General features: G+C 49.3%; 2 protein-coding genes across 13 annotated transcripts in view; one reads left to right on the forward strand and one right to left on the reverse strand.

Moving 5' to 3' along the window:
* PC (pyruvate carboxylase) overlaps positions 1 to 26,574 on the reverse strand; it is a 328,935-nt gene that overhangs the window by 35,458 nt on the left and 266,903 nt on the right. The gene's annotated exons all lie outside the window — the stretch shown is intronic.
* LRFN4 (leucine rich repeat and fibronectin type III domain containing 4) lies at positions 43 to 19,451 on the forward strand. Of its 3 annotated transcripts, none has more exons than XM_061606808.1 (4): positions 43 to 1,457; positions 9,528 to 10,926; positions 12,624 to 12,719; positions 17,974 to 19,451. In XM_061606808.1, the coding sequence occupies exons 1-4, from the start codon at positions 1,445 to 1,447 to the stop codon at positions 18,665 to 18,667; spliced, it is 2,202 nt and encodes a 733-aa protein (XP_061462792.1). In that variant the 5' UTR covers positions 43 to 1,444; the 3' UTR covers positions 18,668 to 19,451. The 3 variants fall into 3 exon arrangements, with proteins under 3 accessions (XP_061462792.1, XP_061462793.1, XP_061462794.1); XM_061606809.1 differs by having other exon boundaries at positions 43 to 1,427; XM_061606810.1 differs by lacking the exon at positions 12,624 to 12,719.

Below are 26,574 nucleotides of genomic sequence, written 5' to 3' on the forward strand. Positions count from 1 at the left end.
AAGAGGAGGAGCCCAGCTGAGGCACTGTCAGCTCGGCAGCCAAGGCTGCTTCGGTCGGGAGGGCTGGTGGTGGCTGCGGTTGGTGGGGAAGAGACTCGACAGAGAGGCCGAACTGGGCTGGATCTGAGAGAGCACAGGTTGTAGACTCCTGTTCAGCCCCATCCAGACCCTTGCCGAACCACCAGGAAGACAGATAGAGACAAAGAGCCTCTGGGAAGACCCAGGAGTCCCGCAGGAAAAGAGGGGCCGGAGATCTGCCGAAGAAACAGGATCTGGGGGCACCTTAAGGGCATTTTATTCCTGCAAGGGTCACAGCTTGATCCCTGGGAGTCCTAGATCTCTGAAGGTGCCAGGAATGATACCACACGTGCCAATACAGAAAGGGTCCAAATCCTGGGGAAGGGGTGTGGAGAAGGAACCCAGCCTCTAATGGAGATGTCCAGACCCCAAGGGACAGAAAGCCAAGCAAAACGATCTAGTATCCAATGGCCCGTCTGCCAGGGATCCAGTAGAGTGGGACTCTGGGGTGCACACAACTGAAATATAATCCAAAGGTTGGACACCTAGAAGGGCAAGAATCGCAAGAGGAAGTGGTGGAATCCCAACTTCTTGGCAGGAACAAGGAACTAGAATCTGGAATTTCGGCTGCTGCTGCTCTCAATTCTTCAAGACCCCAAGGATCGAGAACCAAGGAATCCAGAAAAGTGAGGGAGAGATCAGAAATGGGCCATGTAGAACCTGTTCTGGAGAATCTAGAACCTTGGAATTCAGAAATGCAAGGGATCTAGCCCTGCCTGGAAGCCCAACACTGTCTGGAATGGAACCTAGGAGTCCTGAGGGGTGAAGGGGGCTGGAAGGACAGGCAGGGGGTGCACTCAGGATCCTACAACAGCGACTGGAACCTGAGCACACAACAGACTGAACCCAGGCATTTGATTTTGGAACCTGCCGCCTTGGCAGGATCTGGAGCCTAAGACTTTGGGAAGGGTTGGATACAAGAATCCCTTCAGGCTGGACCGGCCCAGGAGTCCTGATGAGTGAACAGGGTCAAAGAGCAGAGAACCTTGGAGTAAAGAGGATCCTGAGTCCTAGACAGCTCCCACTGAGGAAGGTGCCACTGAGGGAAGATGCCCTCCCTGCGTCTGCCTGAGCGCTGCACCATTTCCTGATTCCTTTGGCTGGGGGGGGGGCAAGGATGGTTCGCTGCCAGCCATGCTGAACTTTTGCTTGCAACGCAGCCATGCAGGCAAGTGGGCACAGTGGCCGAGCATCCCTCCATGGCATCCAGAGGAGCAGAGGGCTTAGGGGGTGCCCCTCAGGGCCGTGATCTGGCTAGGCGGGCCTGAGCAAGAGGCAGATGGCTTGGAGGTGGAGAGATGGAGGATGGCTGCAGCTGCTCTCGGGGGCTCTGAGATACTGAGGAGAAGGTAAAAAGGCATCTGGGATGTGGAGTGGAGGTATGATGTGTGTTTGGGGAGGGGTGTAGCTGTGGTTCCGGGGAAGGCAGTGATGCCTCTCGGAGAGGGGACTATGGAGTGACTAATGTTCTGCAGATGGGGACTGCAGGGGTTTTTTGGGGGGGAGAAGGGGGTAATAAGGAGTGATGGAAGAAAATATCAGTGGGATGCACTGGTCTTGCAGAGGGGAAGCAGAGGCCCATTTTAAGTGGATATGCTACATACCCAGGAAAGGCTTCTGAAAATAAAAGAGGACTCTTTTTTCTCCCCACACCTCTCCCCCTCTCCCATTGATTCTCCCCACTCCTTTCAGTCTCCCCCTTTCCTTTTCGATAAGCAGGAAAGAGCTGGGAAACTTGCATTGTGATGGAAATGGTGGACTCTCTCTCTCTCTCTCACTCTCTCTCTCTCTCACACACACACACTTACTCTCATCTGACCTTTCTCTTTCCATCTTGATTTCAATCCTGGAGGGGTCCCTCAGGGAACAGAAGCAGATGCTCATGGGGGAGGGAGGGACCAGCCAGCTTCCAATGATTCACCTCCCGGCCACCCTTCTCCTCCATTCCCTCCCCATCCCCAACCAGTGCAGTGAGCGGCTGCTCCTGACTCAGACACTAGGAGGTCTTGCTGTGCCCCTGGCAAGGCCCGGCACTTCGGCCTGGAGCAGAGAAGGGAGTGCCCTGAAGAAAGGGGGGGAGGGACAGAGGGAGGGGCAGAGCAGATTTTCCATGGGCTGCATCAGCCAAGCTCAGCTGCATAAGCAACACTCTAAACTCAGACCGAAATCCACATTTACCTCTGAGGTTTGGTTGGGAGGAGGGACACCCCCCCCCCAGAGCTGGCAGTAAAGAATCCAGGAGACCACTGCCCAGGGTCTCCCTTACTTCTAGCTTCCGTTTCCTTCACAAGGCTAGGAGTGGAACCCAGGAGTCCTGGCAGCCAGTGACACCCACCCGACCTGGCTCCTTCCTCTGAGCTGGAGGGCAGAGAGTTCCTCGCTGCTCCTCTGCCCTCACTCCCCATTCCAATGACCAGATCACTTCCCAGTAGTCTCCATTTCCACAATGCCCTTTAGCTGTCACCAGCATGGGAATCACAAATTGTTTCCAGAGGAATTATAAATCAGGTGGCTCTATCCAGTCCTCTTTTTCACCTTGCATCTCTCTTCCCAGGCTCCAGGCTCCCCTTTCATAACTGGAGGTAGAACACAGAAAGGTTGGAAGGGCCCTTATTCTGAGCCAGACTCAGTTTGGTTCACTCAGCCTAGGATTAGTCTGTTCTGACTGGCAGAGGCTCCCCAGGATCTCGGGCAAGGGGGAGCTCCTTCCCATCACCCATGGGGACAAAGCCCTCCTCGTTGCGACCAAAAGCTCGTTTTTAAGTCCAGCATCCTGACTGCAACAGCCCATCATATGGTCCCGGAAACTGCACAAACACACCCACCCAGCCCAGGCATGCCAGGAATAACCCTCCCTGAGTGCTTCTTCCCCCAGCCACCTGTTGGAGATGTTTTAAGTTGGATCCCTGCACTGAGTACAGGGTTGTACTCCATGGCCTTATAGGCCCCTTCCAGCTCTACGATTCTATGATTCTAAGCACTCAGAGGGAGACTGGAGGTCCCACCTAACCACTGCAACAAGTAGCTGTTGATAGACCTCCCTGCATTTTAATCTCATCCCCTTTCAAAGCCCATCACTGTATCTTGGAGCAGTGAAAAATTCATAGGTGGCAGGTTTTGGGGGTGGTAAGGCACACAGATGTGCGCGCACACTGCTGGACCGAACATACCAATGTGCTGGTGCATGCATTAAACACTCCAAATGCATCCCTTCCTTAGCCACATACCAAAGGCAAAATGCACATAAGGCTGGCCATTTAGGAGACCATTTTCAGGTCCCTCTCACGTCCTCTAGCCCCAACCATCCAGGGCCCAAACAAACACACACAGGAGGCAACGAAGATGCCAGGTTGCACATCCGCCTCAGCTTCTGTGTCTTACAGAGCACTGCCGCAGGCCCAGATGACGACTCTGTAGCTACCAAATCACAGCAGGCAGAGACGAGAGGTTGCCGCTGCTGCTGTCACTGAGGAATAAACATAGGCACAGGATCTCTTATTAGTCTGGCTCCTTACCACATAGGAAGCATGAAAACTTTTGAATGACAAAGTATTCTTTGCCAGTCGGGAGGACAGCAGCTTGAAGAGCTCTGCGTGACTCTGAAGGTGTGCCAGACTCTCGGTCACTGGTGGAGATGGGCCCGGGAACAAAGACAACCTTCCCTAGTTGATTTTGCTCATGGATCTGCTTGCCAGATTCCTTTCCATCCTCCCCTCCCATAGAGATGCCAAGAATACAGGCATCCTAATCTCCCATTGACTAAACTTCACTGCCTTTGCAGGATGTGGGATAGAACCCCGGATTCCTGCCAAGCTCTCTACCCCATCCCTGGTGGTCTCTTGCCTTGTTCCAACTAGGCCCACATTCCAATCATGCGACAGGAACCAGAGCCTAGTTCTTAAATCAGATAACTGAACCTTAAAGATGAACAAATTCCTGCACACAGAAAATCAGCATGTTAGGGAGATAACTTGGTCAGAACCCTTCTTCCTGACGTGCTAATTCTGTGGGAAGAGTTGTAGCACTCAGTAATCAGGTACTTCCTTTGCAGGGAGAATCCCAGGCATGATAATGTGAGATTGGCAAAGACCCATGTCTGAAACCCTGCAGAGCCGCTGCCAGTCGCGTAGCCATTACTGAGTCAGATTGGGCCACTTTCAGTATAAGAAGACAGCTTCCTATGTACAGGAGTTTGGGGCCTCAGCTATACCATTTCAGACCTGTCTGAATGTGCCTCTGGACAAAAAAACCCCCAAACAAAAAGGAAACTGGAACACTGGAGGGAAAGGTTCTTGTCAGCCTTCCCCAGACATGCCACAAAATAAGTATCCTGGGGATTTTTCGTTTTGGTATGGAGAATCAAACATGCAATCCCACAGCAACCACCTGAAGTGGTGCAGCCTAGAAACACAGAAACGGCAAGTCAATCTGAAGCAGGCCAAAGAGGTAAGCCAGTGTGGCAGGTAACTGGTTCAAAGTCCTGATTCAGGGAATAGATTTGCTGGGTAGTTTAGGGCAAGCCGTTCAGCTTGAACTCTTCGCCTGAGCTTCTTTTCTGCAAAAACGGATGCAAAATGTTGTAGACAAGGACTGGAAAAAAGATTACCAATGGTTGACCTTTTCATTACTTGCATTGAGGCATCAATACACACGGCACTCTACAGAAGCCTTTGCTGACCTGGTGCCCTCCAGATGTTTTGGACTGCAATTCCCATCATCCCCACCCAGCATGGCCATTGGATGCTGGGGCTCATCATGGGAGTTGTGCTGGCTGGGGCTTATGGGAGCTGCACCCAAACTGCTGGAGGGTGCAAGGCTGGAGAAGGCTGCTTTGGAGAGGAATGAAAGGAAAACAAAAACAGGCTCTGCCCATATCAAGCTTACAATATAAAATTAGGTTGGGGTGGGAAAAGGTAAAAGGGAAACAGCACAGAGAGGAACAGCTACAGGCACATTTATATCCTGCCCTTCTGCAGAGGAGCTCAGGTCCAAGCACATGTTCCTTCCATCCCTTTATAGTCACATCAGGGGTTGGACTAGATGACCATTATTGTCTCTCCCAGTTCCAGGATTTGAAGAGCTTCCTTGCTGCTCCAAGCCCAAAGGCTATGCCAAGCAGGCCTCTCTTTTAGAAACTTTGAGTCAATCTTGCTTAATCAAGGAGAAGCTTTTGACTGGGCTTGGGGTGAGTTCCTAGCACATCTACCCACACTTGTGTGGCATTTAAGGCTCCCGTAGGGGCTGGGTCTGACATTCCACCCTTGGATCTGGCAAGCCAATGGCTGGCTGTGTGTCTCATGAGAAACTTGCATCTTCTTGCGCAGGTGACCCTCTTTTTCTTCCATCCCTGACATACTTGGATCAGTCCAGGCCTTGCGCCTGCCTGCCAATCTGGCATGATCATGCAGAGCCCCACTCTCAATGGGCAGGGCGTGATAGGCAGATCGAGATCTTTGTTTGGCCACAAAGCCTGCTTTAGGACAGCCTTGGAAGCCAAGTTCTTGTGCTGTAAAGATGCCCAGATCCTGTTGGCACACACCCTTTCCCTGGGTGGGGGAGAAAGGCCCCAGGAATACTCCTTATTATTACTGTCTCTAGGCATCCAATTTATTGGCCATGTGCTTTTCTGGCAATCAGTTTCCAAACCACGAGGGTGCCCAACATCGTAAGACTTGCAGAGCATCTAGGGTGCACACTCTGGGTGTTCAAAGGACTGCACACACATCACTTCAGCATTTCTGACAACAGTCCTGAAAGGAAGCCTGGCATTCTTATCTCCATTTTGCAGACTGGGAGCTAAGGCTTGAGAGGCTTATGGATCCATCGGGGAAGTTCCTGGTCAAGGGAGCACTTGAAACACACACTTCAAGGGAGAACGAATTTTTGTAAGCCACTCTGAGAGCCCCTTTGTCTAAAAGGCAGGGTATAAATGCTGCAAGCAAGCAATCAGGGTTAATGGGTTAGAGCAGGGGACCCTGGTTAGCAAGATTTGACCAACTAGGATCCCACTAACAGGAAACCAGGGGCCAAAGGACATGGAATAGGACCTGAGAAGCCTGACCGACCTCGCACCCCATCCTGTTCTCCACACCTGCTCAAATGTTGCTGTCAAGTCGCTTGTTAAGGACAGCAAAATAGGGTGACAACCATAAGCACTCTGTACATGCTCAGTGGTAGCCTTCTATTACTCTGTTGCAGGGCTGAGCTCAGACTCTGGTTATACTCTGGTTCTCTCTTCCACCCACTGTGCAGATGTTAGCTTATCTTTGGTTATCAACAGTCGAGAGATGAATGAGGGATGGAAAACTTGCCTTGGTTCAAGCGGGGCCAAACAGAGTGCACACTTTTGCTCAGTCTCTTGAAGCAGCTGGTTGCCGAGACAACACAGAACCTGTAATCCCCTGCCTGGCTGTATGTGTGCCTGGCCCCGTAGCCCCCCCACTCCCATGTCCTGGGAAAGTGACTAGTCCAACTTGCTTGCTCACATGTACACACACACGCACACACACACACAGAGTTCCTCCACCCTTTCATAAATGGAAATAAGGGCATGTTTGTGGCACCACAATTCTCATAGCAAAGACTGCTCTCCCAAATTTGCCACAAATTTCAGACCACTGATGCCTTAATTCCACTCATTGTGTGTGTGTTTATTTTATTAGATTTATATCCCACCCTTCCAGTAGGAGCCCAGGGCGTGTGTCTGTTTACTCCTATCTTGCTCATCTTCCAGCAACTGAAAAGCCAGGAAGGTGTTTAATCCAAAGAACAAAGATAGATGAGAGTGACTGAATGAATGGGTTTTGTCCTCCCCCCCACAATATATATAGAGTTCAAGATACACTTCATCAGCTGCAGGCTGCGCATTGCATGCTGCTTTGGTGCATGCTGCTTTGGTGCATGCATGCATTTACATGCTAGAGAGAAATCCTCTTCCCCATTTCAACATTTAGAACAGCCTTCCCTAACGTGGTGGCCTCCAGCTTTTTTGGACTATAACTCCCATTGTGCTGGCTGGGGCTCACGGGATTAGCAACAGCACCTGGAAGCCATTGAGTTGGGAAGGCTGTTCTAGAACCAAGGAAGGAAGCCAAACCCTAAAGAATGTCAGTGCTAGCAACTCTAGACAACACATTAAACGCCCCACAAAGGCCAAATGAGACTAACACAGTAAATAGCTGGAGGATCTCCCTTCCTCCCTTCCTCCCACACCTATTCTCTCAAAATGTGCCTTGCAGAGCACCGCCTGCCAATTTTCATACCGGAATCAGAGAGAGACTGCAAAGACTAGATGCTTTTGGAAGGTGCTTATTCAATCAGGCAAAGCTTAAGTAGGGAGACAAAACGAAAAAGAAGGGAGTTGTATTGCAAGAAGGGTTTTTTCCCCTCCAGACAACCTCAATAGAGCATTCACTCTGATTTCTTCGCACAATGTTTATGCGGAGGCTATACAACATCCACTCTTTCCTGAGCTTTCCTTCTCATTTGTTTCCAGGGAGGATGTATGGCTTTTTTTAAAAAAAGCAGAATTGTTGCACGAGAGCTCTTTAATCCACTTTAATTGTCCAGACCTAAATTTCTAGTAAAACTTCAAAATAAAAACTTTCACAGAAATTTAGGAAAGTTTTCTGGTTCAGAAATTTTAATCAAATAAGTATATTTTATGTTCTGTCAGTCTAGCCTGATGATTCACGTGGTGGTGATGGAATGCCTTGTGCTACCATTTTACTACAGTAAATTTGTTATTACTAGTTAATATACATTTGCCATTTATGAAGGAGTCGGAGTCGGACAGTAGAAAAATCGAGGAGTCGGAGTCGAAGGTTTGGCGTACCGACTCCACAGCCCTGCTGGTCATTAGGATGGGTGAGGGGAGGACTTGAATGCTGGAAATATCCTTGGAGGCTGAGTGCATCTCTCATCACAGACATATCCCTCCCTCCTGAGGAGTTCCCACTGGAAGGGGGGCAGGCCAGCCAGAGGTCTCTTTAGATCAGGGTAACCAAGCTGGGGCCCTCCAGATGCTGTGGACTACAACACCCATAATCCCTGACCACTGGCCATGCTGGCTTTTGGGTCTGATGTTATTTGGAGATGAACCACATTTGGAGAGGAGCAGGCTGGCTAACCCTGCTTCAGATGGTAAAACTTATTACTCCACTTACTTGAAAATGTCGTCAGCCCTCTCCTCCGGTTGTGTTTGGGGGCCCTCCTGCTCATTCTGCTGAGTGGAGCCCTGGATTCCTGCCCTGACACCCGCACCTACATTCTGTTTGCTGTTCACATGCTCTAACCTTCCCTGGGACATCTGGGTGAAGGGTGGGCAATACACTTTCCCCCAGCATCCCATCATGCTGCAGTGTGGCCAAGAAACAGGAGATTAGATGCATATGTGCAGATGAGGCAGCTAGCTCACAGATATGTGACAGATATTTGTGTAATAGGGGGATCATCAGGGAGCTACTCGGAGCGGATTCACTGCCCCCCTGACATCGGAGCCACCAATCTCCATTGTCATCTCGTGTGCCTTCTCCCTCCCCCCCCCTTTCCATTTATCTCTCCTTTTCTCCTTGCTCAGGCTGTCCTGCTTATTTGATTACCTCTTCACTCTGCACATGGAAATATGGATGGTGGATAGCTATGCAAAATAAATATGAATGATTAGGAGGATTCAAATGGCAAGGGATATGTTCAGTTGCCGGAAGCCTCAGGAGGGGAGAGTGTCCTTGCGCTCGGGTCCTGCTTGCGGGCTTCCCCCAGGCACCTGGTTGGCCGCTGTGAGAACAGGATGCTGGACTAGATGGGCCACTGGCCTGATCCAGCAGTCTCTCCTTATGTTCTTATGTTGAAAGTAAGGTAATGTTAGGACATTAAAAGAATCTGAAAGATTTTTGTGTGATAAAATTGTTTAACATTAGGAATATACAGGAATATAGGAAGCTTGCATTATACTAAATCAGACCCGTGGTCCACCTAGCTCAGTATGGCCTACACTGACTGGCAGCAGGTCTCTAGGGTTTCAGACAAGGGTCTCTTGGAACCCTACCTGGAGGTGCTCTATTACATCATTTCTGTCATCTTTCATAAGCTTCTAGTCCAGATGGTTATGAATAAAGGCTTGATTTAAATAGAAGGCTGCCTTCTACTGGGTCAGATTGTTGGTCTGTCTAGCTCCATATTGCCTACACTGACTGGTAGCAGCTCTCCGTGGTTTTAGACAGGGTTCTTTCCCAGCTCTACCTGGAGATGCCAGGGATTGAACCTGGGACCTTTTGTATGTATAGCAGATGATCTGGCACTGAGATACAGCCCTTCCCCAAATTAATTGGATGGATTGGCAAGTATGTTCTAAAATTAATAAAAAATGTAAATAAACATGCATAAAACACAAAGTCCCATTTCATGTAGTCATCAGTCTAAAGTTCTTTCTCTTCCACTGACTTCTCCAGGGCCTGCCATGCCATCTACCATGGAAAGGCTGCTGCTGGTCCAGCTGCTGATGGTGGGGAGCACATTGGCTCAGATTGAGGGCTGCCCCTTCCACTGCGTGTGCCAAAACCTCTCTGAGTCCCTCAGCACGCTCTGCGCCAACAAGGGGTTACTCTTCATCCCACCCAACATTGACCGGCGGACAGTGGAGCTGCGCCTGGCTGACAACTTCATCCAGGTTGTCGAGCCACTGGACTTCCTGAACATGACAGGCCTTGTGGATCTAACTCTGTCTCGGAATACCATTGACACCATCCGCCCCTTTGCCTTTGGGGACCTAGAGAGCCTCCGTTCACTCCACTTGGATGGCAACCGGCTGACTGAGATCAGGGAAGAGGCCTTGCGGGGTATGCTTAACCTTCAGCATCTCATTCTGAACAACAACCAGTTGGTGGACATCTCGGTGGCCGCTTTTGATGACTTCTTGTTGACCCTGGAGGACCTGGATTTGTCCTACAACAACCTGCACCATGTCCCATGGGAAGGGATCCAGGGGATGCTCTGCCTGCACACACTCAACTTGGACCACAATCTCATTGATTTCATCCTGGAAGGGACCTTTGCTGAGCTTTACAAGCTCTCCCGTTTGGATATGACCTCTAACCGCCTTTACACACTGCCCCCCGACCCACTCTTTGCCCGCTCTCAGGTTGGGGTCATCAGCCCGACCCCCTATACCTCCACCATTGTGCTAAGCTTTGGAGGGAATCCCTTGCATTGCAACTGTGAGTTGCTGTGGTTGCGTCGTTTGGTGCGGGAGGATGACATGGAGACCTGTGCCTCTCCTCCGCAGGTGGCGGGTCGCTATTTCTGGTCAATTCCTGAGGAGGAGTTCACCTGCGAACCCCCCCTCATTACCCGGCACACCCACAAGCTCTGGATCTTAGAGGGCCAAAGGGCCACCCTGAGGTGTCGGGCCATTGGGGACCCTGAGCCGGTGATCCACTGGGTCTCCCCCGATGACAAAATCATCTCCAACTCCTCCAGGACCATGTCATTCCACAACGGCACCCTGGACATCTTGGTGACCACCATCCGGGACGATGGGACCTACACCTGCATTGCCATCAATGCCGCAGGGGAGTCTACAGCCATCGTGGACCTCAAAATCATCCCTTTGCCTCACCGGGGGAATGGCAGCATCACTGTGCTCCAACAGGACCCTGGCTCATCTGACATTGCCACTTCAGCCAAAACGTCAACCAATGCCACTGAGGGAGGCTCCGAGAAAAGAGTGGAGGTGTCTGATGTGACAGCCACTTCGGTGCTGGTGCACTGGGTAACTGACAAGTCAGCCTATGCAGCGTGGATGTACCAGATCCAATACAACTGCACTGTGGATGACACTCTCATTTACAGGTAAGGAGTGCGTGATGAGATCACCTGGGGAGGTGAATCGGGGTTCCCCAGAATAGGCCCCCATTCCAAGGGACTCTCATTAGGCCCCTTGACTGCTTTCTCCTACGCTGTTTGACAGGTGGGCCAAGGGCCCTTCATTTCACTCTCTCCATCTCAAAGCATCAGAGCTTTCTTGCAGACCCTCAACTTACTATGCAGCCAGACAAAGTGCTCATGAAGCCCCCCTCCCTAGTGCGAAAAGGAACTTTGGAATAACCTCACCCTTATTATTCTGCTCACAGTTGGGCTCATGCTCTGCTTGGGGGATCCACTCTGTGGCATCAGGTTGGCCACTGTGCAGATGCTGAACACTTCCCCTCCCTCCCCCATTTTGCTTTTCTCTGCCACTTCTCGTAGCCAGGGAAGTCGGAGGAATATTAGGGCAGGAAGCTGCTTGAGGAGAAGCAAAGTGATGGCGGAGCTGAGAACAAGGAGGGCGTAGCGCGCTGTGTGGCTGCAAACAGCATGACATACACATGTGCTGTGAACAGCTCTCTGTCCAGGATGTGGGATGCAACTCAGCGGTAGAGTACGTATTTGATTTGCGTGTAGAAGGCCCCAGGTTCAACCCTGGATGGCATCTCCAGGCAGGGCTGGGAAAGATCCTTGTCGAGCTGCTGCCAGTCAGTGTAGACAGTACTGAGCTAGACAGACCAATGGGTCTGTCTGTCCTGCCCAAACCCACTGAAGTCAGGTGTGCACACGAAGATGTGCTTTTTCAGTCGAGAGTGCTTCATGAATCAGTTTACAGTTTACACAGGATTCAGCATCTCTATATGGCTACACAGTGCTAGGATGTTGTTGCAGCAATTAGACGCGCCCCCTTACAACCCTTAAACAAGGGTGGGTGGGCTCCTTCTACTTGCGTGAGAAAAGTGTCGTCGTCAGGAGCGCGTCTGCATGAGTGCATCACTCCTCGGCAGGGCAGTGGGAACCCTTCGAGCCTATGGTGCAGTAGGCTACACACTTGTCTGAGGCAATGGCGGCAGAAACACTTCAGCAAGGTCCTCCTCCTCGGGAGGAGGGGTGCGCGGCGGTTGATGGTGGGGTGAGCGAGGAAGGGAGGGTTAAGGGAAGGTGAAGAGGCAGCCTCCTGATCCGTCTGCGCCTCCTCAGTTGTAATTGGAGCTATGGGGGCGGAGCTGTCACTGACAACGGCTCTTTGCCCTCAACCCCCTCTGAATGCAAGTCACTAGGGCCTTCCCCCAAGTCCCATTCCACCTCCTCCTCTTTGTTCTTGTCACTCCAGGAATGGGTCATGAGACTCATGCCACAGTCTCAGCATGTGGCAAGTTCCCATGTTGCTAAGATGCACCTCTCTTGGTCTGGCTGAGGTGTACAGGGAGGTGGGAAACAGAAGGTGGCAGACAGATGCCCACCTCAACAGTTGGAGCCTGTGCTCCCTTTTCATCCACAGGCACAAGGCTCTGCCCCATTTTCAGTCCCTGCAAAGGGTGGCTTGTACATTCAGAGGGATCCAATGGTAACGTTTTCCCTGGACACATGGAGGCTTTGCAGATTCCTTCAATCACAACACAAAAACACACCTTTCTTTACATGAAGAGTAGAAGCATGCCAGAGAAATAAAAAAGGTGATATGAAAACAATTAAGACTGATTACAATGAGATCCTATTTTTTTAAAACCCAATTGTTGTAGCTCCAGTAAAATATGTACAGTACCTGGAAATCTGAATGCCTACAGTACAAGTTACCCCAACAGCATGCAGTCAAGTTCTGATATGATGAATGTACAGTTAAGTATATTTTGTTTTACAAACATTATAGAAAGAAACACTGTTTTGTCCAGTAACTACTGACTTTTGCTTCTGGAAGCTCATACAGTAGGGCCCCGCTTTCCGGCGTTCCGCTTTCTGGCGTTCCGCTGATGCAGCAGCTTTCAATCGGGAAATTCCCCATTTTAAAGCCGATTTTGCCATTTTGCAGCATCTTCGCGTCATTTTTGCACGACGTGACCCATCAAAAGTCAATGGGTTCCGCTTTACGGCGATTTCCGCTTTACGGCGGGGGCCTGGTCCCTAACCCGCCGTATAAGCGGGGCCCTACTGTAGTCCAATCTTATAAGAACATAAAAAGAGTCCTGCTGGATGAGTCCAAAGGCCCATCTAATCTAGCATGTGGTTTTTACAGCAGCCAGACAGATGCCTCTTCTGGAAAGCCTGCAAGGGGACCTAAGCACAAGAGCACTCTCCTCTTCTGGTCTTCAGAAGGATATTGCCCCTGTAACTGGTGTTCAGAAGCATAGCCATCATGGCCAGTAGCCGTTGATAGCCTTCATGCATTTATCTAATCCTCGTTTAAAGCCATCCAAGTTGGTGGCCGTCATGGCCTCTTGTGGGAGCAAATTCCACAGCTTACCTATGTGCTGCATGAAGGGTTTTCTTTTGTCTGTCCTGAATCTTCCAACATTCAGCTTCATTGGATGCCCACGAGTTCTAGTGTTATGAGAAAGGGAGAAAAACTTTCCTCTATCCATTTTCTCTATGCCACTATGCACAATTTTATACACTTCTATCATGTTGACACTTGCGTATCTTTTCTCTAAACTAAAAAGCTTCCAATGCTGCAACTTTTCCTCATAGGGGAGTTGCTCCATACCCTCAATCATTCTGGTTGCCCTTTTCTAAACCCTTTCCAACTCTACAATATCTTTTTTTTGAGGGGAGGAGTGCATATTTAGACAGAAGTAAGTCCCACTTTATTCAACGGAGCTACGTCCAAGTAAGCCTTGTACTCTTCACTTTCAAGTAAGTGATGTTTCTCGCATGTGTACAGAGACAGCTGAACAGAAATCTGTCATTTAGCAGGCATAATTCTGCCACACAAAAGGCAAATGGGCTGCATGGCCAAAGGGTTTAAATGATGTTCCAGGGCTGAACACCAGTTTTATCTAGCTGAACAATAATAATTAATTATTATAGCAACAAATTAATATGCATGCTTGTTGAGGAAACGTACGGATTCCAACTTGGGAAACTTGATTGAAATCATTAATTTGAACCGTATTTTTCCAGGCAACATTTGAATGAATGAATTAAATAATTAAATAAAAGGCATTTACAAACCACTTCATTTTAAAAACTTAAAAAGTGGTGCATAATATAAAAACAAATAATATAATTAAAACAAAACTACAACCTCACATCAGTAAAAAGCATCGTAAAAATGATGGGGGGGAAAAGATAAGGTTTCACAAGATGTCTGAAGCAACTGATGGTTGCTGCTTCATGTATGGCAGAGAAAAGGGCATTCCATAGTAGAGGAGCAACAGCAGAAAATGCCCATTTTCAGGTCATCACGCTGTGATACTCTGTAGGATACGGTGCCACAAGTAGAATTTCCCTAGATGATCTAAGTGATCTATACAGGGTCCAGCAGTCTTTCAGGTAATCTGAAATCGTAAGTTATTATTTAAACCAATCTACCCTGTGGGAGAAGGAAAGGGGAACTCTTGTCCCTGACATGCTTGTTTTCTAAAGTTGGTCACCCTGCAACTTTAAAAGAGCATTCGAATGTGCAACTCCCCCTCCATGTGTGGCCTGAAATGAGACACCCTCTGGGAAAGTGGTACATTTTATCTGACTGTTCCAGGGTGACTATCATCTTTGGTTCCTCAAGACTGTTAATTTGGTGGTCTAATCTGGATTTGAATTTTCACTTTAGCAGTCCAGGGGGGTGAATTATAACCAATGATAAGGACCACAGACTCAAGACTGTCACTGAAACAAATCAGTCGAAACAGCAACCACATTAGGATCTTCATTTCACCCATAAGGAGGCATTGAAAGACAAGGAGAGTCTGGTTCCTGGATCCAACCAACATGGGTCAATCCAACCCAGCCCCCTGCTTTCCACAGAGGTCATCTGGATGCCTTAGGGAAGCCCACAAGTAGGGCAGGAAAGCAATAGCCCCATTGTCTGCCCCTGAACCCCAGGGCCTCTGCTCACTTGCGTACGGAACAGAGGCGATTGGTGCTGGGGTCAGGGTGCAGGGGAGGGGAGCGGAAAGGTAAATTAAATTTAGAAGGCAGCAGAGAGTGCAAGAAGTTTGACAAATGGTAGCTTTAAAGTTAACACTAGCTTTAATTGCCACAGATTGTTTTTATACCCCTCCACGGGAGAGCAATATCAGTACACATGGATTTGCAAGAAGCCCAGGCGCCAATGTTCAGTGCTTCCTCCCAGGTTTCCTGCATTGAGCAGGGGGTTGGACTTGATAGCCTTATAGGCCCCTTCCAACTCTACTATGCTATGATTCTCCTCTCTGTGGTGCAACAGTTTTGCTCTCCTGCTTGCCTCCCAAAGTCCCTTAAGAAGCCTCTCCTTCACATTCTCCTCCCTGGGCCCTCCTAAGATCAGCTTCTGGCAACAGCTGGGGCCTGAGTACATCCTTTTAGCACTCTGAGCGATGGCAGCTGGATCCTCCCCCTCAGGGCCCAAATCTAGGACTGCCACAACACACTGGTGTGCGTTTGAGTACTTAGAGGGGAGAGATGAGGACAACCTTCCAAGCACCCATCACCCTAAAAGTGCAGTCACCCTCCTCACCTCTGAAGTGGGGAGTGCACCCTGACTCTTCGTTCAGGGGAGAATTCACTCCGGGGAAACCAGGAAGAACATGGGCTATGACAACCTTTCCCCCCTGGTGCCCTCCAGATGTTTTAGACTACAGCTCCCATCAGATCCAGCATGATACGACTGTGCTAAAGATCTGGAGAGTGTCAGGTTGGGGAAAGGCTGCCTTTTTACTTGCCTGTAAATAATAACAACAATAATGTATTAGATTTGTTAGCTGCGTGTTACCCGAAGGTCTCCAAGCAACTTACAACATTGCTAAAAACACAAATAAATACATCATACCATAAAAACAAACCCCAAAACAGCCACAGGAAACTTTGGTAGCACACTAATAACAAACTATATCATCTTAGTTTATCAAAAGCCTAGGAAAAAAGATAAGTGTTTACCCGGTGCTGAAAAAGACACCAGCGAAGGTGCCAGGTGGACCTCACTGGAGAGTGCATTTCACAGATGGGGACTCACAACTGAGAAGGTCCTCTCCCTTGTCACCACCCAGGCCAGAGGTTCAATTGGGCACAGGATGTTCCCCAATGCTGCTTCCCTGCAGCCAGGGCTGGACCAGGACCTACCATTAGGCAAAGTGAGATGACTGCCTCAGGCAGCAGATGCTGTGGGGCAACCTCCTGGCCGTTCCTAAGCCTGCCCTCGCCCTCTGCCATTCCCATCTCTTGGAGCTGTTTAATGTTACATGTCCTGTCTTGGCCACACTTAACAAGCCTGCTGCCACAGGTGCCGTGAAGGTGCTGCTAGGCCACCAGTGTTGAAGTAACATTCAACTGCCAAGTCTAGTTGGCTTCTGTATGTGGAATGGGGAGGGGGGGACCATCTTGTCCTTTGCCTCAGGAAGCAAAATGTCCTGAGCCAGCCCTGTCTTGCTCCACTGGCTGGGCAGAAAAAGGCCAGGCTCCCTCCCAGGCCCAGCCAGTCCAGAGGTTTCACACTGCCTGCCTTAGGCGTTTCACATCATCTGTTAGGTTCTTCATCTCTGAGGGTCTTCACTGTTACTAACCCAGAGATGGCCCAACCACAGGGACAAATCAGGCAATTGTCTGTGGCACCAAGGTTCCAGGGGTGCCCTGCCCACAGATTCTACTAGTGCTTTTCAGGGGGGGGGGGATTTCCTAATATTTCTGTATAAAACAGAGATTCTTATCTAGTTAGTGACAGGAACATAAGAAGAGCCTGGCTGGTGAATCAGACCAAACGCTGCCCTAACTAGTCCAGTGTTCTGAGTTTCATATGGCCCAACTAGTTGCCTCTTGGAAGCCCACAAACAGGACATGAGCACAAGAACCCTCTCCCGTTCCTGACAACTAGTGACTGCTATTCAGAGGTATGCCTCTTTGATCCTGGAGGCAGAACATAGCCATTGTGGCTCGTAGCCATTGATAGGTAGCCACCACCATATCTGGTGGATGCAAATTCCATAGCTTAACTATTTAACTATTGTGTGCAAACAGACTTCCTTTTGTCTGCCTTCAGCTTCACTGGATGACCCCATTGGGCTTTAGTATTATGAGAAGGAACAATAATTTTTTACACCCTATGCTATGTCTCCCCCCCCCCCATGTTTTTCTTTTAAACTAAAATTGTTTCCTCGTTGGGGAGTTGCTCTAGCCCTCTGATCATTATATGGTTGTCTTTATCTGCACTTTTTCCAGCTCTACAATATCTTTCCTGCAGCACGGCGACCTCAGCCACACCATGGAAATTCCAGTGTGCCTTAAGAATAGCAGTTTTATTTCTGATCCCATACCTAACAATCCCTAACATGGATATATTTTTTTAGAGCTGCCCTGCACTGGGTCCACGTTTTCACTGAGCTGTTCACCACACTCCCAAGATCTCTTTCCTGCACCCATCACTGCTGGTTCAGACCCCCTATTAGCGTGTATGTGGAGTTACGATGTTTTGCTCCAAGGTGCATCACTTTACACTTAAATTGCATCTACCATATTAATGCCCATCCCCCCCCAATCTGGAGAGATATTTCTGGAGATCTCACAATGCTTCAGTGTTTTAACCACCCTGAGCAATTTGGTGTCTTCAGTAAACTTGGCTCATTGATTACCACTAACTCCAAATCATTCATGAACAAGTTAAAAAGCATCAGTTCCAATATAGACAGCCTTGGGGGACCCCACTTCATACTTTCCTCTGTTGCAAAAGCTGTCCGTTTATTTCTACTCTCTTCTTCCTGTTCTTTAGTTGGTTGCAGATACATAAGAGGGCTTCTCCTCTGTAGCAGCCATTTACATGGGTGGCTTTGGTGAGGAAATTTGGCCCATTCCATAGCAAACAAATATAGAGTTTCAAATAAAAAGGTTGTGGAAGGGAATTAGAGGGGTGGTAATAAATGTCTGGTGGCCCAAGAAATGCCTACTGATGCCTTCTTTCTCCCTCTGCAGGATTATCCCCACCACCAGCCGACATTTTCTCCTCAAGCACCTTGTGCCCAGCGTGGATTACGACCTGTGTGTCTTGGCCATCTTTGATGATGTGGCCACATCCCTGGCAGCCACGCACCTTCTGGGCTGTGCCCAGTTTGCCACATTGGAGGCCTACCCAGACTGCCACTCACTGCACGCTCACTTCCTGGGCGGGACCCTGACGGTGATCGTGGGAGGCCTCATCGTGGTCACCTTGCTGGTTTTCACGGTGGTCATGATGGTGAAGTACAAGGTCTGTGGCAGCATCCACGGGAGCCTGCCTAAGGTCACCAATGTCTACTCACAGACCAACGGCGGGCACCCCAATGGCCTGCTCCCCCTGCGGACGCCCCCCAAGGTGCGGGGCCCAAAGCATCGGCGGATGCGGGGAGCCAAAGCTGCTCAGCTGGAGCACAGGACGGGAGATGGGGTGGGGGGAGAGGCCTGGAGGCCTGCTGGCACTTCTGCCAAGACCAAGCGCAGCAGCTCCCTGGACCTGGGTGACGTCTCATCCAGTTCCTGCTACAGCTACACCAAGCGCTTCAGCTTTAAGTGGACCAAGAGGAGCCGGTCGGTCCATGGGATGCTGGTGCAGTGTACGGCTCCCGAGGGTGACGCCAAGAGGCTCGAACCCTTCCTCAATGCGGACGAGCTGGAGGAAAGTGTGGTATAGCCTGGCTCCCCGGGACTGGAGGACAGAACCTGTGTGTGCTGCCCCAGCCACCCTCACATGTGTGACATCAGGTGCCAGACTGAAGCTGGCACCTGAAATCAGCCACTGGGCCCCGGGCATGGTGTGGTGGGGGCAGGTAAAGGATAACCCCCTGTCCAGGTCATGCCACCGAGGTGGGGGACTTCCAGCTGCACAATAGGCCTCTACCCTGTTTGGGAACCATGCCTCTGGTGCAGAGACGCCACGGCTAAAGCTGCGCGGCCTGACCTTCAGCACAGCTGCTGTTCCTCCAGCAACAGGAACACAGCCTGGCTCAGGGCTAGACTTTCTCCTGGGGCGGTGGGGCGGGGAATGGGTTGATCAAAGGAGAGCTGCTTTGACTGGAGGATTTGGGGGAAGGGGAATCATATTTTGTCAGAGGGAATGGCATTTTGTCTAGATTTGCAGTTCATCAGAGCAGTGAATGGCGGTGTGCGTGGAGTGTTGTCAGCCACACACACAATTGCTCTGAATAGGGAAAGGGTTTTTTTTAAAAAAAGGTTCACAAAATTTGCCAAAAAAAAAAAAATGGGGGGAGGAAAGAACGCTACTGAAATAATCCCAAACGGTTAATGTTTCGAAAGCAGGAGATGAAATAGAAAAGTGAATATTCTGGGCAGAGCTGTGTATAATATATGTTCTAAAAACAGGGAGTGTGGAGAGCTTGAAGGGGAAATCAAAATTCCACACCAAGTAAAACCCAAACTTTGTACCAAGGAAAGATGGAATTCTGCAATGTGTATAAATGGGGAACATTTGCATATATCTGCCTATTTTTGCCCTATTTCTGACTGCTGCAGGCTTTATTGGGGGCAGGGATGGCCCCTTTCCTTCCTGGCTTCTATTTCCTTAAGATGCATTTATCTCTGAAGCCATAAAGGCCTTGGAAACATCAATGAAAAGAAGGAAAGAAAGCTGCAAAACCAACAACTCACGTGCACAAAAAAAGGTGTTGTGTTTGCAGTGGTAGAGTCCATTGTTTGGAGATTCCAGAAACTTATACAGCATTGTAAAATTTGCATTTTTCTTAAGGTGCAAAATTGTACAACTGAGTACAGATGTCCCGGGAGTGTTAGAGGGTTCTAAGACTCCAGGCAACAAGGAAAGACCCCTCAAAGTCCTGGATCCCTGGAGTTACTTCTTTATCCCTTCATTCTACACCCTGCTTCTGAAGCAGTGGAGGGCTTCGAACCTACCTTATACCAAGTCAGACCACTGACCCATCTAGCTCAGTATTGTCTGCACTGACTCGTAGCAGCTCTCCAAGGTTTCAGGCAGGGGACATCTACTTGGAGATGCTGGGGATTGAACCTGGGAACTTTTCCATAAAAAGCAGGGGCTCTGCCACTGAGCTACGGCCTTCCCAACATGGATGCAGAGCACAAGAGAGCCAATTGGAAGGGCTGCTTGTTGCAAGGTTTATTATCAGGAGTGGGGCCCTTTCCAGTTAAAGGCTGAAAAGGGTGCATCTCAGGAGACATTTGTGGGGGAAAGTCACTGGCATTCTAGTCTAACCCTTCGGGCTGCAGAGATACAATATAAATGATAGCAAAAATGCCCCAGGTTCAGAAGTGAGAGCCATGAAATGAATCTCCATGCAGGGCTCCTCCGAGACATGCTGGTGCTTGAGGTGGAAAACCCCAGCACCCCTCACAACCTCTACTTACTCAACCAGTGGGAGTTTCTCTTGTGCGACTCCCATTTATGTGCCAGAGAACTTCACAGAAGAATGTGCTCCAGGTGTCACCATTCTTTTCTTTTGAGATGCTGGTGAAAGGCTCAGAAATACGTGAGCATAGACCGAGTGCAATACAGCCCCTGCTTGCAAAAACATGGAGGCAGTTCAGGTACTGCTACACTGTCTGCTAACACTCAGGGGTGTCACCTGGGAGCTGCACATCAGTGAAGCACCAACACTGCAGATCACTGTAGAGAACATGTTGCCCCAAAAGCTGTACCTGGACTCCAGCACTCACCAGCCCCAGTCAGCATACCCAATGCTCAGGGATGATGAGAGTTGTAGTTCAGCAACATCCAGAAGGCCACAGGTTCCCCATTCCTGCATTAAAGGCTGATCACAAGTTCAAAGATCAAGAAAACATAGTAGGGTACCATAGGACAATTAAGCTTTATTCACAGAACCAGAAGTTCCTGGACGCCTGCCATTCTTAGCTCTACAGGCTCCAGCACATATACTATCCATGTCCCTGCTTGGCTGGTTGTTTCACCATGCCAGGCTGCAAAAAGAAAAGAAAAGGAGACTTAAATTCTGCAGCTACCACATGAGACCTGGTGGGTGAGACCTCGGCTTCCCTTCCCCCTGCTCCAACGGTTTTCCTAACACTACTGAGCCTGCGGGACCAGCACCTTCTGGCTCCTTTAACATGCCAACTCATTGGTTCTCTTTTCCTGCAGGGCACGTTTGGTCATTGAACCAGAAGAGAAAACTCAAAGGTGTGTGTGCGTGTGCTTTGGCAGGGCCCAGACCACTTAGTGGGCTTGTGCAATCGCTCTGGGAGGGAAGGTAGGTGGGCGACAACAGATGTCTTAGGCACACAGGATTGGAACAGCTGTTGTTTATTTGGAGGGGGGAAAGAGGAAAGAGGAAGGAAAAATACAATATTTTGAGAGCATCATCTGGGAAAGGCCAGGAAGGAGAATGGTATTGAGATAGCTTTTCCAGCTGAGAAAACACTGAACTGGGGAACTGGCAGTGGGTGGGTGACATGTCTAGGTGCACCCTTTGACTGCAAGGGGGAGAGATCAGATTGATCAACTGGAGGGACCCCACCCCCAAGAAAACAGTGGGTGGAGGCTGGGCTACAGAAAACACAGGAACTAGTGCCATTTATATGTTAATGCTTCAGCTTGCAGTTCAACGAATTTACTTTGTCAGAATGCAAAGTGCGATTTTTAAAAACGCTGTCATTACAATGTAGTTTTTATACAGTCCCATCGTGGTACACGGTGCTTTCCCATTTCATAAGAAAAAGGCGGCGGCATTCTGCTCTCAAGGACTTTACAGTCTGAAGGGCAACTTCAAGGACAGCAAGGAAAGCATGCAAGTAGGCGTGATTACATATCAGCATTCCCCAACCTGGTGCCCTCCAGATGTTCTGGATGACAACTCCCATCAGCCCCAACTAGCATGGCTGTTTTGGACTGCAGCTTCAGTCAGCCCCAGGCATGCTGGCTGATGGGAGTTGTATATTATACAAAACAGCTTAAAAATAACAAATGTAACACAGATGGCTTTCAAAACAATACAAAATGGACACCCATGGCAGAGATCCATTTATCCAGCTGGGAAAGCTTGTCGGAACAAAAATATCTGCAACTGATTCTGGAAAGTACAAACAGTGGGCGCCTGTCGTATCTCACCAGGGATGCTATTCCACAGAATAGGGGCAGCCACACTGACAGCCCTGCTCCCAAGTTGCTGTGGAGTGGGCTTCAGGTGTCATTGGAACTTCGAGAGACTCTCCCACGGAATAGAGTGACCCACTGGGTATATAAGAGTTACGGCAGTCTCTGAAGGGATTGGGCCCTGAGTTGTAGTCTAGAGGGCACCAGATTGACGAAAGGTGGTATAGACACTGAAGCTCTTACGAGTCGGGCTGGTGGTGGTTAAGGATTAATGCGTTAGGCCACAATAATGTAAGAGGGAGGGAGACGAAGGGGCAATTTCTACGTCCTCCCTGTGCCCCTACAGGTACCACTTCCCAGAGATGCAGATGGGGCAGGCTGCACCTTTGGAATTTCTGCTTGAAAGTGCAGGTGTTAAAGACATGGGACAAAGGTTTCTTGACTGCTGTTAGCCAGGAGTCCAGCACAAGCATTCCTTGCCTGTCACTTTCTCCTGCAAAGCACCAACTCCCTGCAGAAAATTGGCTTCCCTGCACTCTTGATCAAAAGCAGGGTTTGGGGATCCCCACAGGCCTCAGAGGAATTGTGGGAGCCTGGGAAATGAGAGGACGGGGCTGCCCCAGAAGGCTGCTGCAGGCAGAGCCATCTGAGCCATCCTTAATGTGCACAGCTGAACATTGATTCTGATCCCATATGACAAGGCAGAATTCTCACTTCCCCGATCCTTGTCAGTTCCTAGCCGTCACTCTTTCCCAAAGCTGAAGACACAAATTTGGGGAGGTGCTAGCACCAAGAGCTGGGTGGAAGGGACTGATGCCCCCCCTCCCAGGCCCAATGGCAGGATCACGCCACTCCCCGCCAACCCCACAACTGTCCACCCAAATGGAGAATGAGAGTACATATCTGAGAAAGAGTAACAACTCAGGTACAAAAGCCAAAGCTTTTAAAAAGAAATAAACCTGTGGAGACAGACTTATGGGTGAAAGACTTATGTGCAGAAGTGACACAAACTGGGCAAAATCCACCCCCAGACCTGGCTGGCTGTCAGGATCCCCCTGCCAGACTGCGCTTCAAACTGTCACAAAAGCAGTAACAACTCTGCCTTGGCTGGGAAGAGGGCGTGGGGTGCACTACGGCAAAAAGCTGGATCCTATTGACCAGCCTGCAATTCCCAGGGGCCCCCTTGAGTCCCTCCGACCTATTCTTCCAGAGTCTGGTAATCTATTTTAAGCAGCACTGCGAGTAAAAGGCAAGGGTGCCTCTGAATAATTAATACAAGCAATAGATCTTTTCCTTGTGTCCGATAAAACCCCAATTAGCCTCTCTCCGCCTTTAAAACGCAAAGAGCTCTGCCTATCGGGCAGATTTAACAATTACAAGGGGATTATTGCAAGTCTCCCCCATGCTCTCTTTGCCTTGACATGCAAGCTCTAGCAGCTGAGGGGTGGAAGGAAAGACCAGGTCCCTGAGGTCTTGGCTCCTCTCTCTCTCTCTCTCTCTCTCTCCCCCCCCCCCTCTCACACACACACGTTTATAGCCAACGTTTCTTTCAAGAAGCTCAAGGTGGTGTGCAAACATGGTTCTGCCCCTCCCCATTTTATCCTTGAAACAACCCTGTGAGGTAGGTTAGGTTAACAGGCAGTGGTTGGCTCAAGGTCACCCAGTGAGCTTCATGGCTAAGTGGGGATTTGAACCTCCCAGGTCTTAGTCCAACACTCTAACTGCAATGCCACGCTAACTCTCTCCCTGTGTAGGTCGCCACCTTAAAACAACAACAGCTCCACAGATTCCAAAATCCCACAGTTAACACCTGTGCCTGCTTAATGTGAGCTTTGTTTCTATCCTGCATTTTTGCCTCAACCTTCTTTTGGGGAGCTCAGGACTGTGTAACATCATTCTCTCCTTTCCTTTATACTCACAACAATCCTGGGAGGAAGGCTAGGCTGGGTGACAGTGACTGGCAGTGAGCTTCATGGCCGACCAGGGATTTGAATCCAGGTCTCCCGGGTCTAAAGCAAACACACTAACCACTACACCACATTGGTGTAATCTCCCCTTTCCCAACAAAACATCCCAAACCCTCCTGGCTTCAGACGTTAGGGCTGCCAATATTTTTCTGCCAATGTGATGCACAGAATGTCAGCAGGTGAAACTTTGCTTGGGATGGGGTTAAGTGGTGAGTGGATTTTAAGATCCCATACAGGCACAGGTGCAGAGCCAGGAAGAAAGGGAGGGAGGGAGCGAATGGTAAAAAGATATACTTGCAACATGGGGGTCCCCATGTCTACCACAGGGACATTCATCTGGAAGCCTGGTGTTGACTGCAGCTCTCTTTTGAGCAAAAGTGCTACTAGGTATTTCAAGGGCTGTAGGCACAGGCCATGACATATATTTGCATATGCTAATTTAAATGAATATATTAAGACAGTAGACTGCTGGGTTCTCATCGCCACTGCCCTTTGCAGTCTGCCTGCAAAGTAAAAATAAAATGAAATAATATATATATATTTTAAACAAAATAGGGGCTCTCTGGTGCCCACTGGTAACCGACTAAGGGCTCAGTCTCCCTGGCTCCCTCAACAATTCTGCTCTTGGATGAGGTTGGGCCTCAGACAATATGTGAAGCAGCCCCAATGTGGTGCCCTCTAGAAGTTGCTGGACCCACTGCCATCATCACTGACCTTTGGCTATGTTGGCAGGGGAGGAGACAGATGGGAGATGGAGTCAAACAGCATCTGTAGGTCACCTTGTTGGATACCCCCCTGGCCTAAGTCGGATCACTTTCGCAGCTGATTGCAAGATAAACCCATTGCCCCTCCAGGTGTGGCCAATGGAAATGTTTTGCTGTAGGCTCAGGCAGAGGTAGTGATTGGCCCAACACTTTGCTGTAGGCAGTCCTGAAAGGTCTGAAGTCAGCAGTGGGGAAGGGAGGTGTGTCCAGCAGAGGGTAGAGTCTCTTCAAAATGCAACCAGAAAAACTATTCTACCTGCTTTTGAAGTGACTAGCCAGGGCTGTGGAGTCAGTACACCAAACCTCCGACTCCTCTATTTTTCTACTGTCTGACTCCACCCAAAATTGCTTCTTGTCAATCAAAATTTATTTGGAAGTCAGAGTCGGTACATTTCTACCGACTCGGACTCCAACTCGGACTCCTCCCAAAATTGCTCCCAACTCCGACTCCACCCAAAATTGCTCACAGCTCCGACTCCGACTCCACAGCCCTGACTAGCACGGCCATAGCTAGAGTCAGACTAACAGTCCACTTACCTCAATGCTGTCTACACTGACTGGCAGCACTTTCTCCAAGGTTTCAGGCAGGGAACAGTCCCAGCCCTATCTGGAGATGCTGCCAGGGATTGAACCTGGGACCTTCTGCATGCAAAGCAGGTGCTCTATCACTGAGCCACAGCTCTTCCCCAAGGGCTTCTGCTGTACACAGAACCCCTATGGAGAACTAGAGTGCCCCTTCCTGCCAGGGGTTATGGCAAAGACAAAAAAGCTCTTCACAAACCACAGCCTGCCTTCCCACTTTCCTCTCCCCCTACCCCTCTGCTAGGATACAGCTGGCTAAAATTGGGCCAGCTGCTCTAAGCAGATGCTTTCCAAAAACAACATACTGCCTTCCCCCTTACTTTGTGGGGGAGGCATCTCTCTCCCTCCCTCATTCCACCTGTGCACCCTCTGATGGTGATGCATCCTGACAGATGTTTGTTTGAACTTTATTATATAGCCATAGACCTTTGCAAAATACAAAGAGAAAAAAATTAAAATAAATAAAACATCCAAGTACAAATAAAACAACAACAGGACTAGTTATATCCAATTTAAAACTGATTATACATAGTTCTTAATATGGCTAGCCCGTGGCTTCTTGGCTGCCAGGGCAAAATTGGTGACTGGGATTGTTACTTGTTTAAAATTGTCTGCTAAAAGTTCTACAACCAGCTCCTGGGCTGGTCTATCCGCGTATAGCTGAATATAATATACCAAGAATTTCCTTCTGGGATCCTCATACAAGGGACAATACAACAGGTAATGAATTATGTCTTCTATCTGGTCACACCCATAAATGCATTTCTGTTCATTAGTTGGGATTCCCAGGTATCTCCCCTCCAGATATGCAAAGGGCATCACTTGAAACCCGAGTTCCATGAATGCCCTACGAAGTTGTGCATAGGTCAAAACCTCAAAATAATTCGATCTTGCATGATTGACCTTAAGTTGGGGGTACCAGATAGAAAAGGGCGCGGCAACTATTGTTGCCCTATCTTGGCTTGCATCATGGTCAAATATCCAATTCCTTAATGCAAGTGGGCTAAGGCTTAAAAAAAATTTCCATTGAGAGGTTATAAATCTCTAGCTTTGCTTCACACTGGTGGGCCCATCCCCCATTCCTAAGTTGCTCAAACGAAAAGAGCTTGGTGAGGGACTGATCATCCACCCTGTTTAATCTGCACCGATATCTAAGGTAGGATATATCAATTCTTGCTGAAATTGAGGG

The sequence above is a fragment of the Rhineura floridana genome, chromosome 22 (assembly GCF_030035675.1).
Source record: "Rhineura floridana isolate rRhiFlo1 chromosome 22, rRhiFlo1.hap2, whole genome shotgun sequence".
NCBI lineage: Eukaryota > Metazoa > Chordata > Lepidosauria > Squamata > Rhineuridae > Rhineura > Rhineura floridana.